Source organism: Ochlerotatus camptorhynchus, unplaced genomic scaffold (genome assembly GCF_037179485.1).
Source record: "Ochlerotatus camptorhynchus isolate MF236.1 unplaced genomic scaffold, CSIRO-AGI_Acam_v1.1 ptg000022l, whole genome shotgun sequence".
Classification (NCBI taxonomy): domain Eukaryota; kingdom Metazoa; phylum Arthropoda; class Insecta; order Diptera; family Culicidae; genus Ochlerotatus; species Ochlerotatus camptorhynchus.
The window spans coordinates 7,578,339-7,594,360 of NW_027040514.1; the positions used below are offsets into that span (position 1 = coordinate 7,578,339).

The 16,022-nt window shown below is 42.3% G+C and overlaps 1 protein-coding gene across 1 annotated transcript in view; it reads left to right on the top strand.

The window, feature by feature from the left end:
* The window catches only part of chif (chiffon), an 80,328-nt gene that overhangs the window by 29,363 nt on the left and 34,943 nt on the right, over nucleotides 1-16,022 (top strand). Inside the window, exon 2 of the mRNA XM_065226913.1 lies at nucleotides 3,646-3,761. Within this exon, the coding sequence (XP_065082985.1) occupies nucleotides 3,646-3,761 (116 nt within the window). The remainder of the gene's footprint in view (nucleotides 1-3,645; nucleotides 3,762-16,022) is intronic.

Below are 16,022 nucleotides of genomic sequence, written 5' to 3' on the forward strand. Positions count from 1 at the left end.
TGTAAGCTCTGAACAGCATCGCTTCAGGATGCTTGAGGGGATCCCGTCAGGGCCAGCAGCATTAGAAAATTTCAGCTTCTTGATGGCGGATTCGACGAGGTCTACTGTAACCGAGGTAATCGAAAAATTGAAAGGTGTCCCTCACCGCTTCAGCAACTTGGGACAACGAAGACGTAGTGTCATTGAAAATGCTTTAGAAAAGTTCTGCCAGAAGGTTACATTTCGCTAGGGAATTGCTGGCGATTCTATCACCCAGGTGAATTTCGACTGGTAGCCCCTCCTCGTTTCGTTTGGTATTCACGAATGACCAGAACTGCTTTGGATTAAGCCGTAAATTAGCCTGTACACGCCTTGTGTAGCTCTTGTAAAGAATGCGGTTATATGTGCGATATTCATTGCTCGCTGTTGAAAATAATCGTTTGGTGAATGGGTTCCGAGTACGACAGTATTTACGGAGGGCCTTCGATCTCAGACGCTTCAAATTCCGTAGTCGAGCATTGGACCATGCGGGTTTGGGAGAGGCTCAATGGGACAGAATCAGTTATTGCCCGGCCAACGACCTCAGCGAAGTAGTCGACGGCTTCATCAATAGACGAACACGTGTCAAGGAACTGCCAATCTGCCTGGGCAAGCGAGTGACTCAGCGCGACGAAATCTGCTCTACGAAAGTTGAGCTCATGTACATCAACAGGGGCGTTATCGTAGCGAACAGGAACAGATAGGTTGATGGAAACTTCCAACGCAGGATGATTGGTGTCGATGCCAATCAAAGGCTCTGGGGCTTCTAGGATAGAACATTGCAGTCCTGCAGCTTCGTTCGCCAGAACGAGATCAAGTAGCCGAGAGTTGCTATTCAGTATCGAGTTGATTTGCGTTAAGCCATGCAGGTTGAAACCATCAAGGAGAGCACAGCAGGATGCGGGCATGTTCGAGCGAAGAACATCAATGCTAGGAAGATCGTTTGCAGGAACGTTCCATGAGAGCCCAGACTGATTGTAGTCGCCAAATACCAGAGCTAGGTCGTTTTGTTCTAGTCGAGAGAACACGGTACCAATCGAACTGATGTGGTTTGCAATGCTGCTCGAATCAGATTTCCGGTCTGGAGGTATGTAGATACATAGCGCCAATACTTATTGATCTACGAGGCGTCGTTATTTTGACCCACAGCTGCTCTAGAGAAGTGCAAACTGGAGCAGGATCGATGCAGGAGCTTTCTGAATCATCTTGCCCCTTAATTGCTGCACAATAGGACTGGCCGTTTTGATATGTGTGACGCATCTTCGATGTGACACATATATCAAATAGACAAGAAAAATGATGTAGGTATATAGGGTATACGTCCCTAACCTCGGTCTAATATGCAGCCATAGATTACGTTTTTAATCATAACTCATCAATTAATTTACCTGCAAACGATATTCTACTGCTAAATGGTATGCTTAGATATGCTTATCATGTCGTTTGCTATCAGGAACCGCAAAAAGTTGAAAAACTTACTTTTTTTAAGACAAAAACTCACCAGGGAAATGTATGTAATATCGGTCTATTGTCCCCAAATTGGGTCTATTTATGGATGCAACTTCGTCCTATCCTGTTTGATTCTCAAAAAAAACGCTCTTGGTAACGTTTTCTTATGTATTTTTTTTTATCACTATCACTGTTAACTTAATACTCTTCATTCCTCAAAACATTTCTTAGAGAAAATTTTACGAAAACTACATTAAATCACTCAAGTTAAAAATTAAAAATTAAAAATTTCGCTTATCGTCTTTCGACCGCAGAATATCTAAATCAAAACATTGTGATGTTCATTATACAGATTTGGCAGAAAAAATCTCCCTTCCTGTTCGTTCCTTATCATCCAAATGCAAACCACATTGTTGACGTTACTCTTATTGCTATATGCTGTCAAATGAATTTCATGGGCCAAAGTTAGGAACATAGAAAAGAAATGTGTCCCTAAAGTTGGGTCCATGATTTACTTGTGAAAACGTTGTTAAACAATTAAAATAAACATAAAATATTCAAACAGTAACTGTGAGTTTTACGTCTAGTGTGTATTATCAGGTAATTCCATTCAATAAATGCCATAATCAGGCCATTTGATGATCGTCAGTGCAACCTTCCCATCTTAACCTTAGAAGTCATGGCGGCTAAAAACTCCGAACAGAGTGATATTCTCAACCAGTTTTATTACTTACGAGAGCTGAAAATGTATTGAAATGTTGTGATATAAATTGATTTGTGTGTGGTACACATTTATCAATCATCAGTGATCAATATTTTCCTTATTTTTTGTGTAATATTCCTTAATTAATTATTTATTTGCGTGATAGGCCGAATGAAAGGACTAGACCCACATTACATACCGTAACCCTATATATCATTTTCCAGGATGCTTTCAAGAACTGGCTGTGTTGATGTTAGATTAGATTAGAAATAGAACTTGCCCCTCTTTTCAGATTTTTCAACATAAATTTTCCAATCATCATCAATCAATTTATACTTATTTTTCGATAACAAATTTATGTGATCCTTAAATCATTTGTTTTATTTTTGAATAGGGGAAATGTCGGCTTCGGCAATACCTTAACCTATTATCGTCAGGCGGTATTTAATGTTCTAGAGCACTCAAATTTGGCCAATAAATGCTCTGAAACACAATGTATCCACATGCCAAAATTGAGCTCTCAAGGATGTTGTTTACCCCCTGACGATAATAGAATAAGGTATTGCCGACGCCGTCATGTACCATAGCATGAAAAGTACCGGAATAACGGATGATTGGAACCATATCTTTCCGATCAATAAATGTCACTATTGGTCACTTACATCACATACCCACTATCAGCCCTGCAGGCTCACATGCACTGGCGAATCAGCATAAGTGTGAACCGGGCATTAACACCGCTACCAGCTGTTTGGTCTAAGTTAGTAAATGGTTCTAATGAAACTGTTCGCAATAGTCTATTTTGTAAACGGAAATCACTACCATTTGCCTAATGGTTTGTAATTACACTCTGTACTGTGGAAAATAAACATCAACGTTCCCGCTTAACACGTTAATTTTTTATTGTTTTTCTGTGTATACAACCCATTCACCATGGAAACCTTGGCCATATTGGTTCTCCGAGCTGTAAACAAATCTTCTTTCCATTGGGCAACAGTCAGTCACTTGTGACACTCTTCACATTCATTTGTGCATATTTTGATTCACCCCCACATTTGTGCTGAACACCACTCATACACACACACACACAAACACACACATCCGCTTAACTCTCTCAATTTTCTGCGTTTGCAAGCGACTTTTTTTTGTATGATTGTTATTCGAGTTTTTGTTTTTGTTATCATTTTTCTCTCACGCGCGCAAGGTTTACGAATCAACAATCATAAACAAACAAAGCGCATGGCCTACTTGGACCACGGCCCTCGGTATGGGTGCGAGCAAAACAAACTGATAGTACTTGCCTACTATGTATTTATCTACCTACTGCTGAGGTAGCTTCGATTGTGATTTTTTTTTCCTTTTCGGAACGAACGATTGCTTGAGCGATTCGAAACGTGGCAAACCCACCGACGACATATTTGCAGCTAAAAAAAAATTTAACACGTCCGGTTCTTTCTTCTTCCTTTTGTTTGCAGATAAAGTGAAACTCGTGAAAGGCCCGAGACCCTTGATATATCACCGTTTCTACTTGGACATCCAGCGGCACCAGCTAGCGAACGAGATCGAATCCACCATCAAGGAGCTCGGCGGTGTAAGTTGATGACTGCAACGCAGCAGAACAATAATTGCATTTTTCAGTTTCTTTTCTTTTTTGTTATGTGGTTACTGCGGTAACAGACTGAGCTCGCTGTTCCAGTCTGTTTGCTGCGACTTCGGTGCCTTTTTTTCCCCGTTCGTTCCAACAACGATGACCAAATCGCTCCCTTTGCTTGCTTCCTTTCCCACTTGGAAAGAAGCAAAATACGAGTAACAGTTGCTGCTAACTGAATCGATTCCACATGAACAAAAAATAAAGGAAACACAAAAGGAAAAGTAAATTAATACCAGGGAAACGAACCTAAACTAACGAACGAACGGACCGGGCGGTGTGCGCGCCTGGAATGGGTACGGGAGGAGAAAATCGACACTGGGGGACACTGGGACTGAGTTCAGGTTCGGGTGAGCAGTGCCGTGCGCGGGTGATTGTCGTGTCGGTTGGAGTGCAGGAATTGGAACTCACCCACATCTATGGGTTTCAGTGTGTGTGTGAGGCTGATGATGATGGTGGTGAGAGAGTAATAATGCAGTAACAACGAGTAAGAAGGGCCTAACTCGAAACGTAAACAACGACGTCGATTTCTCATGAATGACAACACACCCACGCAAACTCTGTTCTATCCGATGGTGTAGTTAGTTAGCGTGGGTCATTGTTTACGTTTCGAGCTAGGCCCTTCTGATATGTTAGTACTGAATTTATGTCCGATAACATGAGAAAATGGGAATGGGAAAATGGTCGAAAAGCGTACGAGCATGGGCAGCAAAAAAGACGACTGAGGATGGGAGAAATCGATTGCGGTGAGTGACGACCCAAGTGGGGTCTCACTGAATTAAGCTAGCGTGGTAGAGAGGTAGCATTCAATGAAATTGTAATAGGGTCTGTTTGAATCATCCATTATACAGTATACATTAGTAAGCTCCATAAATAGGAAGAGTTTCAGGGGGAATTCAGTTTCATTAGTTTCAGAACATTAGCGGGAAATTTTAAGAAGTTCTGAGATTTTCAGAGAACGTCAGAGGATTAGGACAGTTCAATTAAATGCAGGGCAGTGTACAACAAGCTTAATGGGAACTGCATTTTTTTTTAGTTCATTAACATTAGAGAAATAACATCAATTTTAAAGAAATTTCGAGAACATCAGCGTATTGTTAAAACTTTAGAGAAGATCGATGATCGTTAGGAAAATTAAGGAAACTTTAGAAAGTCCGAACAAGCTCAGGGAAGTTCAACAATTTGATGAGAAGTATTGTAGCATCAGGATAGTTTCTGAAACTACAAAAGAAGTTCAAGACAGTTTCATTAATTTCTGGAATTTTTGGGAACTGTCAAAGAGTTCTGAAGACCTCAGAACAGTTCATTCCATATTCAACGAAGATTTCTATTGTAACTCACATGGAGTTCTCCTGAGCGAATGCTTTGTATTCTCCCGAAACTCTCATAGAATTATTCTAGAAATTCACTTGGAATGCTTCCCTGAATTCTCTAAAAAATATCAGAACATACTCAGAATCCTGCTCGCAATTCCATTGAAATATTCCACAAAATGTTTTTGGAACCAACCTCCGAATTCAATATTGTTTGAATTTTCCTCGGAATTACCTTGAAATTCTCCTTAACAAGAAACCCGTCGGAAAAAATCTCAGAATGTTCATTGAACTCATTTCAGATTTCCTTTTGAATCTCCCTCCTTCCCTTGGAATTCTACTCACATTAAAAGTCTCATAAGAATTCATTTGCATTTCTCCTCATAATTTGTGTGGCAAACTCTCCTGTAGTTATTGTCCGAATTATTTTAAAGATCTCGCGGAGCTATTCGATATTCGACGCCATTTTGGAATCCATCGGTTTTCAGAAAAAGTGACAAATGCCCTAACTTATAGGTATTTTCGGAACGGGGATTATGCGTAGATGCCAAAAATCGATGGAATCCAAAATGGCTCCCATCCGTTTTCAGAAACCCCAATTCTTAAAAAAAAAACGTATTGATGGGTATTTGATAGAATTTCCCACTTTTTATTGAACCGGAAGCCACCGTCTTGGATTTCAAAATGGCGTCGCATATCTATTTCCAATCTCTAGACGTCATTCCAATTCCAAAAATACCCATATATTAAGTTGGCAGTATTTCCGATTTTTTATAAAATCAGAAGCCACCATCTTGGATTTCAAAATGGCGTCGCATTTCGATTTTCATTCTCTAGATATAATCTCGATTCCAAAAATACCTATATTGATGGGTATTTCTAGACAAACATTTGAAAGGGGCGGAAGAGCCAAAATGTAAACAAACCATATTTTGCCACATATAGAGAGAATAGTTCACAAACTACTCGATAAACATGAAAAAGTAGAAGAAAATATCACTTCAAATCATCAAAAACGTTTCTTCTTACATGGCGTATTTCCAACTTTCAACTCTATGATGCATCTGGTTGTTACGCCTTGCACCAGAACTACGAATTATATCGTTTTAATATGCCAAACATATTGAGTCTGTAGTATCTAGTCACGCGCGATTCATTTGAAATGCATCCGATTGATAGTTCACGTGTAAACAACGAACAAAAAGAAGACCAAAAAATCTCCGGGCTTAATTCCACTCTCACAAAATTTGCGAATGAAGAATCAAAGCGGAACAACAAACAAAAAATCCCGAGGATGTATTTCCATGGCGTATCACCAGTGTTGGCAGTTCAAAGGGTGGAAGATCCGGGGGGTAACAACATGTATGAAATTATCAGGGCGTATGATGTTTTCATCTCGATTTCACGACAAAGAAAACTTTTTTTGAGTTTTTAGTGATGCATGATGATAGATTACACTATTAACTATATGTCAAACTTATAAAATCATCCAGAAAATGGAAAGTCGTTAAATAGGATTAAGTTTTTGGAATTACGCCCTTTTCAAATGTTAGTCTAGATTTGACAAAATTTCTTGATTTTTCTCGAACCGGAAGCCACCATCTTGGATTTAAAAATGGCGTCTCATTTATATTTCTAAACTCTAGACGTCACACCGATTCGAAAAATACTCATATTGATGGGTATTTGACAGTATTTGCCATTTTTTTATAAAATCGGAAGCCGCCATCTTGGATTTCAAAATGGTGACGGATATCACTTTCTAGCCTATAGACGTCACCCTAATTCCAAAAATACCCATTTGAGATGGTATTTGACAGTATTTTGCACTTTTCTCAAATTGGAAGCCTCCATCTTGGATTTCCAAATGGCGTCGTATATCGATTTTCATTCTCAAGATGTCATACCGATCCCAAAAATATCTATATTGATAGGTATTTAACAGTATTTCCCACTTTTTCTAAAATTGGAAACCGCCATCTTGGATTTCAAAATGGTGTTGGATATCGATTTTCTTTTATTAGACATCATCCCGATTCCAAAAATACTCATATTGATGGGTATTTGACAGCATTTCTCACTTTTTATCGCGATAAAAATAAACCGAGTGCACAATCAACAACAGTCAGAAAAACTGCGCGAATTTAGAGCTTCGCTTCAATGCGAAAGTAAGTTAACTTGACAATGAAAGACGTAATTAACATGAGTCAAGCCAAAACAAACAGCATGGAAACTGATCGAAATTGGTTCTGTTGATGTTCAAGGGGATCTGCTCGAAGAAAAAACAGCATGACTTTCAATTGAAAGTGATGGTTGCCAGTTTCGTCGCCGTTTGACGATTTTCGAATGAAAGTGACTTTGTTGGGCCCTGCACCGAACACGATGCCTCCGGTAAAATGTGTAACGGAAAATTGTCAATCTTTGAAAAATCATTACTCAGTAGTTTATCGATAGATTTTGAATCTATTGATAACGAATAAATCTTTAAAGTATGTAGTTTCAAATGGCGTCAGTAGATTTTAAAATATTCGAATTTTTCGAACATTGCCAATTATCTGTTACACGTTATCATAAAGCGATAATTTTTTTTAAGGTCTTGAAAATTACTCCATATTCGATATTTAAATTTGTCGGTGTCTGAAATTTCGTTTTCTTAATAAATTGCCAAGTTCAATATATCATTTGGTTCAAAGAGCCATTCGGCCTTCGAAAATATTATCAAGTGGAATATATTTAATTCCGAGACTCTTAAAAGCTTTTACAATTTCGGTCTTATGTTTACTAATTTATTTAAATTATGGAACATAATTTGATGCAATTTTGAAGCATTTTGTGAGTATTCAATTTAACCACTTGTAGCTTTTTATATAAAACTGGGAAAACTATGATGGGCAACTGGGAAAAACCGAGAATTTCTAAGTTGTCGTTGGTATAAAGCAGGTTGAACTGTAACATCAGTGTTAAACATTTTTTTAAAATTGAACCATTATATACCAGGGTCAAAGAGCGATCAATACACACGACAAACATAAATTGAACAGAGTTAAAAAAAACCATTGTTGATTTTGCAATCCGTAGGTGAGCACATTACCAGCAGAGACATTCACAGACGCTAATGGCAGGGAATCGTGCCTACTTTGGACTCCGGAGGACGCTCCGGACGAATAAAATTCGCTGCACCGCGAAGTTGATTATCCATAAGACAGTCTTCTACGGCCACGAGATCGAGGACTATATTCGTGAAGAACTAACGCGCCCTTGGTGTTTTGGAAGGTGTTGCGAGCTATCTACGGTGGGGTGCAGATGGAAGACGGAACGTGTAGGAGGCGAATGAACCACGAATTGCGCCAGCTGCTGGGAGAACCATCCATCGTCCACACTGCAAAAATTGGGCAACTACGGTGGGCTGGGCACGTCGTAATAATGCCGAATGACAACCCAGTGAAAAGGGTTCTCGAAAGCGATCCAACTTGCACAAGAAGAAGAGACGCACAGCGGGTTGGGTGGATCGACCAAACAGAAGGTGACCTGCGGACCCTTCGCAGACTACCTGGCCATCAATCGAGTAGAGTGAAGACAACTTCTTCAGACAGTAGAGGACATCAAGGTCTTAGCCTGATTGGAATGGTATGTAGGTGAGCACTTTCTGCACCGGCGTTCTGTGATATGGATGCTCATCAGCTGACAACGAATTCAACCACAAGGCAATCATCCAAAATTCGAAAGCACATTGTTAAAGGGCTCGAGCAATGCAATAATCATACGAAGTGTTGCGGATGTTTTCGTTCAGTGTAGATGAAGAGACGCACAGCGGGCAAGGTAGACCACGCTATTTCTAAACAAATCATATTCGTCAAAAGTAGGGCTACCCATAAGTTGGAGCCGACAAGATGACAAATGATCAACACCGTTCGGAGTTAGGTAAATGTTGTCCACTCATCATCTTGTCAGTCCCAACTTTGTTTACTCAATTTTGGGTAGCCCTACTTTTGATGGATATGAGTAGCGTGAAGACGAAGTGTTGAGCCTCCGCAGACAACGTGGCTGGTGACATGCAGTCATGAACTACATCACCTACCGGTCGCCTAAGAACTCTGGGACGCATTGAAGTTGGCACTACGCCACAGTCGAGTTAATCCAGTCATCGTCCCGCAGTCGTCCCGGACCTGTGTGTGGGCTTGGAGAAGGGGTCTTCCAACCTGCAATTCAAGGCAAGTATGATCGTGTCATGATCTGTCCCGCTCCTGATTCGTCCATTGCTTCCAGCGCCTCACCGCCTCAAGAGCGGGTCTGGGTGTACTACCAAAATGTACGAGGTATTCGGACAAAAATTGATGATCTATTCCTGGCTGCTGCTGATTCCGAGTATGATGTTATCATCTTGATTGAAACCGGACTTGACGATAGCATCAATTCGACTCAGATTTTTGGACCTGGCTACAACGTGTTTCGCTGTGATCGCAACTTACGCAACAGCGATAAAACATGCTTTGGTGGCGTGCTGATAGCTGTGACGCAACGTTATGTCAGCTCATTTGCGAATTTCAGACACGGTACTAGACTGGAACAAGTCTGTGTATCACTGGACTTACATGGCTATAGACTATATTTATGCGCTGTGTACATCCCACCCGACCGAAGTCGCGACGTCGTATGGAAGCGCATATTGCCTCAGTCAAAGAGTTGTGCGAAAAGGCATCTTGTGATGATAAGATTCTTGTTTGTGGCGTCAAGCCTCACCGAAACATCTTCACTGACCGCTGCAAGTACTGCTCTCGTTGATGGAATGGATTTCGTTAATCTCAGTCAACACAATAAGTCCGAAATGAACTTGGCCGCACGCTGGATTTGGTATTTTGCAACGGTGACAATGATTTCGATATCGACGAATCCGCTGTGCCGCTTTTACCTATTGATGCTCACCATCCTTCCTCAATTATGTCGCTACCTGTTCCACTTGACTGGTCATCTCACCCAGCTTGCAACGTGGATGATAGAGCAGGGCTTCTAGACTTCAAGAAAATTGATCATGTCTCATTACTGCAGTATCTTTTTGATCAAGACTGGGCCAATGTGTCTGAATGCATTGATGTTGATGAGATGACTGTGCGTTTCTGTAGCATTATTCAACACTGGTTGGAAACAAATGTTCCTCTCAAAAGACGACCGATTTCTCCAGCTTGGAGTACTCCTCAGCTTAGAGTGCTGAAGCGTGAGCGTAACGCAGTCCAGAGAAAACTACGTCGTCACAGAACAGCTGAAGTCACGCTTCGTGTGCCAGTATCGCTTACATTAAACTTAACAGTGCCTTGTACAAATCACACGTCCTCAGAGTCCAGTGGAATTTGCGGCGTAACCACCGAATTTTTTGGAGCTTTATCAACAGCAAAAGCAAAGATGCGAGTATACCGGCCAACATGCTAATCGATGGGAAAGAGTTCACTTCTCTTAGCGAAGCGTGTTAGATGTTTGCTAAACACTGCATCTGTCTTCGATAAAAATTTGACAAGTGACGTTGAAGCTGAATCTGCTGCCTTTGATACGCCTAGTGACTTAGTGGAACTGAGCACATTCGAAGTAACTCGGGATATGGTACATTCAGCAGCAAGGAGACTGAAAACCTCACTATCTCCTGGTCCAGATGGAATTCCGGCAGTGGTCTTCTGCCGTTGCTCAGCTGCCTTAGCAGAACCTTTAGCAGCCATATTTAATGCATCCTTTGAGCAAGGAAAATTCCCAACATTGTGGAAGCAGTCGTATATGTTTCCTGTTTTCAAAGCTGACAATTTCGGCAGCGTCCAAACTGTTTGAGATCATCTTGAGCGAATTGGTCCTGAATCGCTCGAAGAACTACATTTCAACTGACCAGCATGGATTTATTCCCGGTAGATCGGTAGCTACTAACCTTTTGGATTTCACCAGTACATGCATTACCGCGACGTCATATATACTGATCTGAAAGCCGCATTCGACAAAATCGACCAGAAGGTTTTGTTATGCAAGCTTTCCCGACTGGGAGCGTCTGATCAACTTAGGTCTTGGTTACGTTCCTACTTGACTGGCCGAACTCTTCGAGTACGACTAGGATCTTGTGTCTCTTCTACGTTTACCAGCACCTCTAGAGTACCTCAGGGAAGTAATCTGGGTCCACTTTTGTTTACGTTATTCTTCAACGATGTTACAGCTTTTTTGGAAGTTAAATGCAAGCTCGTTTATGCAGATGATCTTAGCTATACGTCATAGTTCACTCGATTGAGGATTGTCATCGTCTTCAAGCTCTGCTAGATTTGTTTGTGGATTTATTTTGAAGATTGCACGAGATTTCAAAGACCCTCACTGCTTGAAGGCACTATATTGCTCTTTAGTCCGGCCCATACTTGAGAATGCATCTGTGGTCTGGTCTCCATATGAGCTAGTGTGGAATCTCCGAATAGAACGTGTTCACGCAGCTTCTTGGCTTCGCCGATGACATTGACATCATGGCACGGAACTTTGAGACGATGGCGGAAACGTACATTAGACTGAAGGCTGAAGCTAGGCGGATTGGACTTGCGATCAACGCATCAAAGACAAAATACATGATAGGAAGAGGTTCTAGGGAAGACAATGTTAGCCTCCCACCCCGAGTTCAGATTGACGGTGACGAAATCGAGGTGGTCGATGAGTTCGTGTATTTGGGCTCACTGGTGACCGCCGAAAATGATACCAGCAGAGAAATTCAAAGACGCATTATGGCAGGGAGTCGTGCCTACTTTGAACTCGAATAAAATTTGCCGCCGCACGAAGTTGACTGTCTACAAGACGCTGACTAGACCGGTGGTCCTCTACGGCCACGAGACCTGGACTATGCTCGTGGAGGACCAACGCGCCCTTGGTGTTTTAGAACGGAAGGTGTTGCGTACCATCTACGGTGGAGTGCAGATGGATGACGGATCGTGGAGGAGGTGAATGAACCACGAATTGCACCAGCTGCTGGGAGAACCATCCATGGTTCACATTGCAAAAATTGGGCGACTACGGTGGGCCGGGCACGTTGTAGGAATGCCACACGACGACCCAGTGAAAATGGTTCTAGAAAGCGACCCAACAGGAACAAGAAGAAGAGGCGTGCAGTGGGCAAGGTGGATCGAGCAAGTAGAAGGCGACCTGCGGACCCTATGCAGACTACGAGGCTGGCGAAGTGTGGCCATGGATCGAGTAAAGTGCAGACGACTTCTTCGGACAGCAGAGGACAACAAGGCCTTAGTCTGATTGGTAAGGTAAGGTAAGTTTGCGCAGCCTGCAGACCGACGCATGATATTGGACCTGGACACATTGGAACACAGAAGAAAAATGTAACAAGCCTTATTTGTAGCGAACCTTTTAAATGGCGATGTGGACTGCCCTCAACTGCTTTCACAAGTAAGCTTCCGTGTTCCTCAAAGGACGTTGCGGCAATCATCCTTACTACAACCAAGATTCCAGTGTTCACTCGGTTGTCGACAGAAGCAGACCACTCTCAATGTGTGTCACGAAATCGTCTGTTTACAACAACCATTGTGTGGTCCTCCTCATTGTTCTTCATCAGCAGTTCTTTCAGTCGATGCGTCGTCGACTTTGCAAAGCAACCATTTCGTGATGAATTTGTGAGTGCTGACCACGTTTTGCGTCCATTGCTGCAATGGAAGCGCTCTGACCCTCGTTGGCGTAACTGCCATAAAATGAAACCACTGGAAGCGGCTCCAGTTCTGATGGAGGAGGCTTATTGGATAGCGGAAGATAAAATGTTTACTGTGTTGTACCTTTTGCCGATAGTTTTTAAGATGTATTGTATAGTGAACAAGAATCCTCGGCTCTGTAAAGCTAATTCGGTTGAGCCTTATCAAATAAATTAATAATAATAATACAACCAAGATTCCATATGGATACCATGAGCCAACGTCTAGATGATTCATCGAACCAATTTCGAAACCGATTGAGAAGATTGCGATTATTTTCGTAATATGTTTATCTGTTTCTGTTTTGTGTATTATCTAAGTTTTATTCATTAAGACAACTACTGTCAGATGAATTACAATAAATAAATAAACTAAGTGTAATGGAGACGACTTCAATCAAGTGGGTGATTTACCCAACAAGTAACCATAGTAGCCGTTGGTTGCCAACAAGATCAACCAATTGTGGCTATAATACGTCAGCGCAAGTTTCTGTACGACCCTATTGCATCGGCATTCACTTCCAACTAGACCGGCACGATCACGTTCACCCATCCCATCAACCCAAAACTGAGAACCCCTCCCTTATGCTACTCACTCATAAAAATCAGACTTTCTTCCACACTATTATGAAGGCACTCACTCGCCTTGAGCAGATGCGCGCCCCGCAACACCATTGAGTGAGTGAGTGAGTGAGAGAGTGCCGAATGGACACCACCATTTGCCAGCCTTATTATACATCGGTGAAGTGAAGTGAAAACATGATGATGAACAGAGGAGGCAATTTTGCTCGCGTCGCGTTCGCTGAAACTGCGTGAAAAGGTTGGAAAAGAACCGAGACGACGGTCGCCATTTGCCGTTTGCGCGAAGTGAGTTGAAAATTATCGATAGTGCAGCCTTTGCAAAGTGGCGACGAGGACAGTTTTTCGAAATTTGAATTTCAAAGCTAAGCAATCAGAAGTACCTACAGTGGCAGAACGAACGATAGACAGAGAAAGAAGTAAGTGAGTGTGGTAGTTGTGTGGAAGAAGGAGATACCGTACAAGACGGGGAGGGAAAAAAAGAAGTCAGCCCCCACCTTAAGTGGGACGTCACTGGACTGGTGATTTTGAAACATTGTGTTTTCTTCCGAGAGGATGTTTACTATGCATACACACGGCTCATGGATGTTGCGTTTTTTTTTTTCGTTTGTAAGAAATGGTGATTGAAATTCTTGAGCGAATTGGTTCCAAGCAGGCGACGCAGAGGTGAAGTGAACGGTGCAATCCAAGCAGGCGTACTAATGCGGATGAAATTTCGATGCAGAGCCGGAGTCAGAGTCAGAAACAGAAAGGGAGCAGCGAGCGCGCAACGGACAGGAAAAGAAATGTAGAAGATGGTCGGTGAATATGTCTGTCTTGGCAGTTGGATGGACGGTCAGGCCCCAATCCATTTTCGAGCGAATTGTGAATGCGAATACGGTGGTGGAAGCACAAAACCATCATCAGCAACAGCAGCAGCGGAGACTTTGCCTGCCTTCTTCGTTCAGAGTAGCAGCAACCAACCCAAGCAACGAACAACGGCAATGGTACTGAACTGAGAGCAGCATCAACAACAAGAACAACAACAACAACAACACCAGCAGCAGCAAGCAAAGTTGCCCCGTTTGCTATGATTCTCGTCGTCATTCCCCATCTCTTCGTCACTCCATGACCGCCTGCTTCGATGCCTCGCCGCCTGTCCCCTGGTCTCTCGCCCATCGTCATCGCTGTCGAAGCAAGCTCTGCTGTGTGCGCTGCCTGTGCCAGTGCCAGTGGTGTTTGCTGGCAGAGAGCGAGTTTCCACTTTACTTTGCATCGAGAAACGCGCACGGATAGACCGTGTCTCGGGAGTGGTTAGCTCGTGTGTGAAACGTTGAAATTTTTCCTAGAATTCTGCTGAAAAATTAAGCGAAAAAGTGTCAATTTCGTGTTAGGAAAGTTTAGCTCACTCGGAATAGTCAATGAATGCCGTTGAGTAGTGAAGGCTGAAGCCAGTGCCATCTGTTATCATTTGCCTTTGTCGTAAGGCGAACCCAATCGGGGTCTGCTATGGATGTGTGAGTGCCAATAATGCAATTTTCTGATCCGGGAAAGTGTCAATTGCAGTCAATTTCACCAATATTCCCCAAGCGAACGAGCCACCATTGCGTAAATCAAATATGGCTGAAAATACTTCCATTTATCGGAAAAAGCCAGAGTATCGCAGCCGCCGTCGTCGTCGTCGTCGTTGCCGTTGCCTGCTTGCTTATTGCTGCTGCTCAGCTCACATATCGTGTTTTTTTCCCTCTTTGCTAGTCTCTTTTGGTCTCTTCTACCTTGCGTTGCGACCGACGACCAGCAGAGGGCGCTCAGCGCGGCACACAAAAACATACATAAGAACCCCCTGCTATAGCATAGCCTACTGGCTGCTCTGTGTGGTTGTGCGGTGAAGTGATAGCGAGCTCGCGCATGCGAAGAAGGCTGTGAATGACAACACCGTTCTATCGTTTCACTGTAGTAGGCCGTGAGTGAGTGAGTGCTGAATGAGTCACCAATACACGCGAGAGTGGCAGAGGCGAATGAGAAATAGCAGGGGGGAAAAAAAGAGCAGAACTATACGAGGCCAACATAAACATAACGAAAACAGCAACAACAATAACAATAAGCAACTGAATAAGCAGAATAATGCATTTTCACCTGAAATAAGTGCTGAAATGAAGTCGAAAGTAGGTGGGAAGGGATGACTTCGACTTGGTTTTGTACTTTTATTTTTTTTTCCTATTGGACTTCGGTAACTGTTAACTTTTGAAGTGAGAATGATAATTGGTGTTTTGCTCGGCAGACTGAAGGTCATCCGAGTGTGATTAGTCTACCTGGTTGTGGTGGAATATTTGCAAACTAGTTGGACGGCACATTTGGATTTTCCTATGTCAAGCTTGCTGTGGTTGAATTATTAGGGAGCCATTTTTAAATAACGGTCTTCACATCTGAGAGAATGTTCTAAAATTGATTTCATTGTGTCTAGTCAACAGGGCTGGTAGTAAGTCAAGTGACTTGGTCACTGTTTTCAAGCCAATCACTCACTTTGAATTTTCCAGGTTTTCCAGAATTTTAACGGAAAATTGCTATGTTTATAATATGAATGCTATTTTTTATACATGACAATCAGTTTTAAAGAAACAGCTTTACAATAAACTT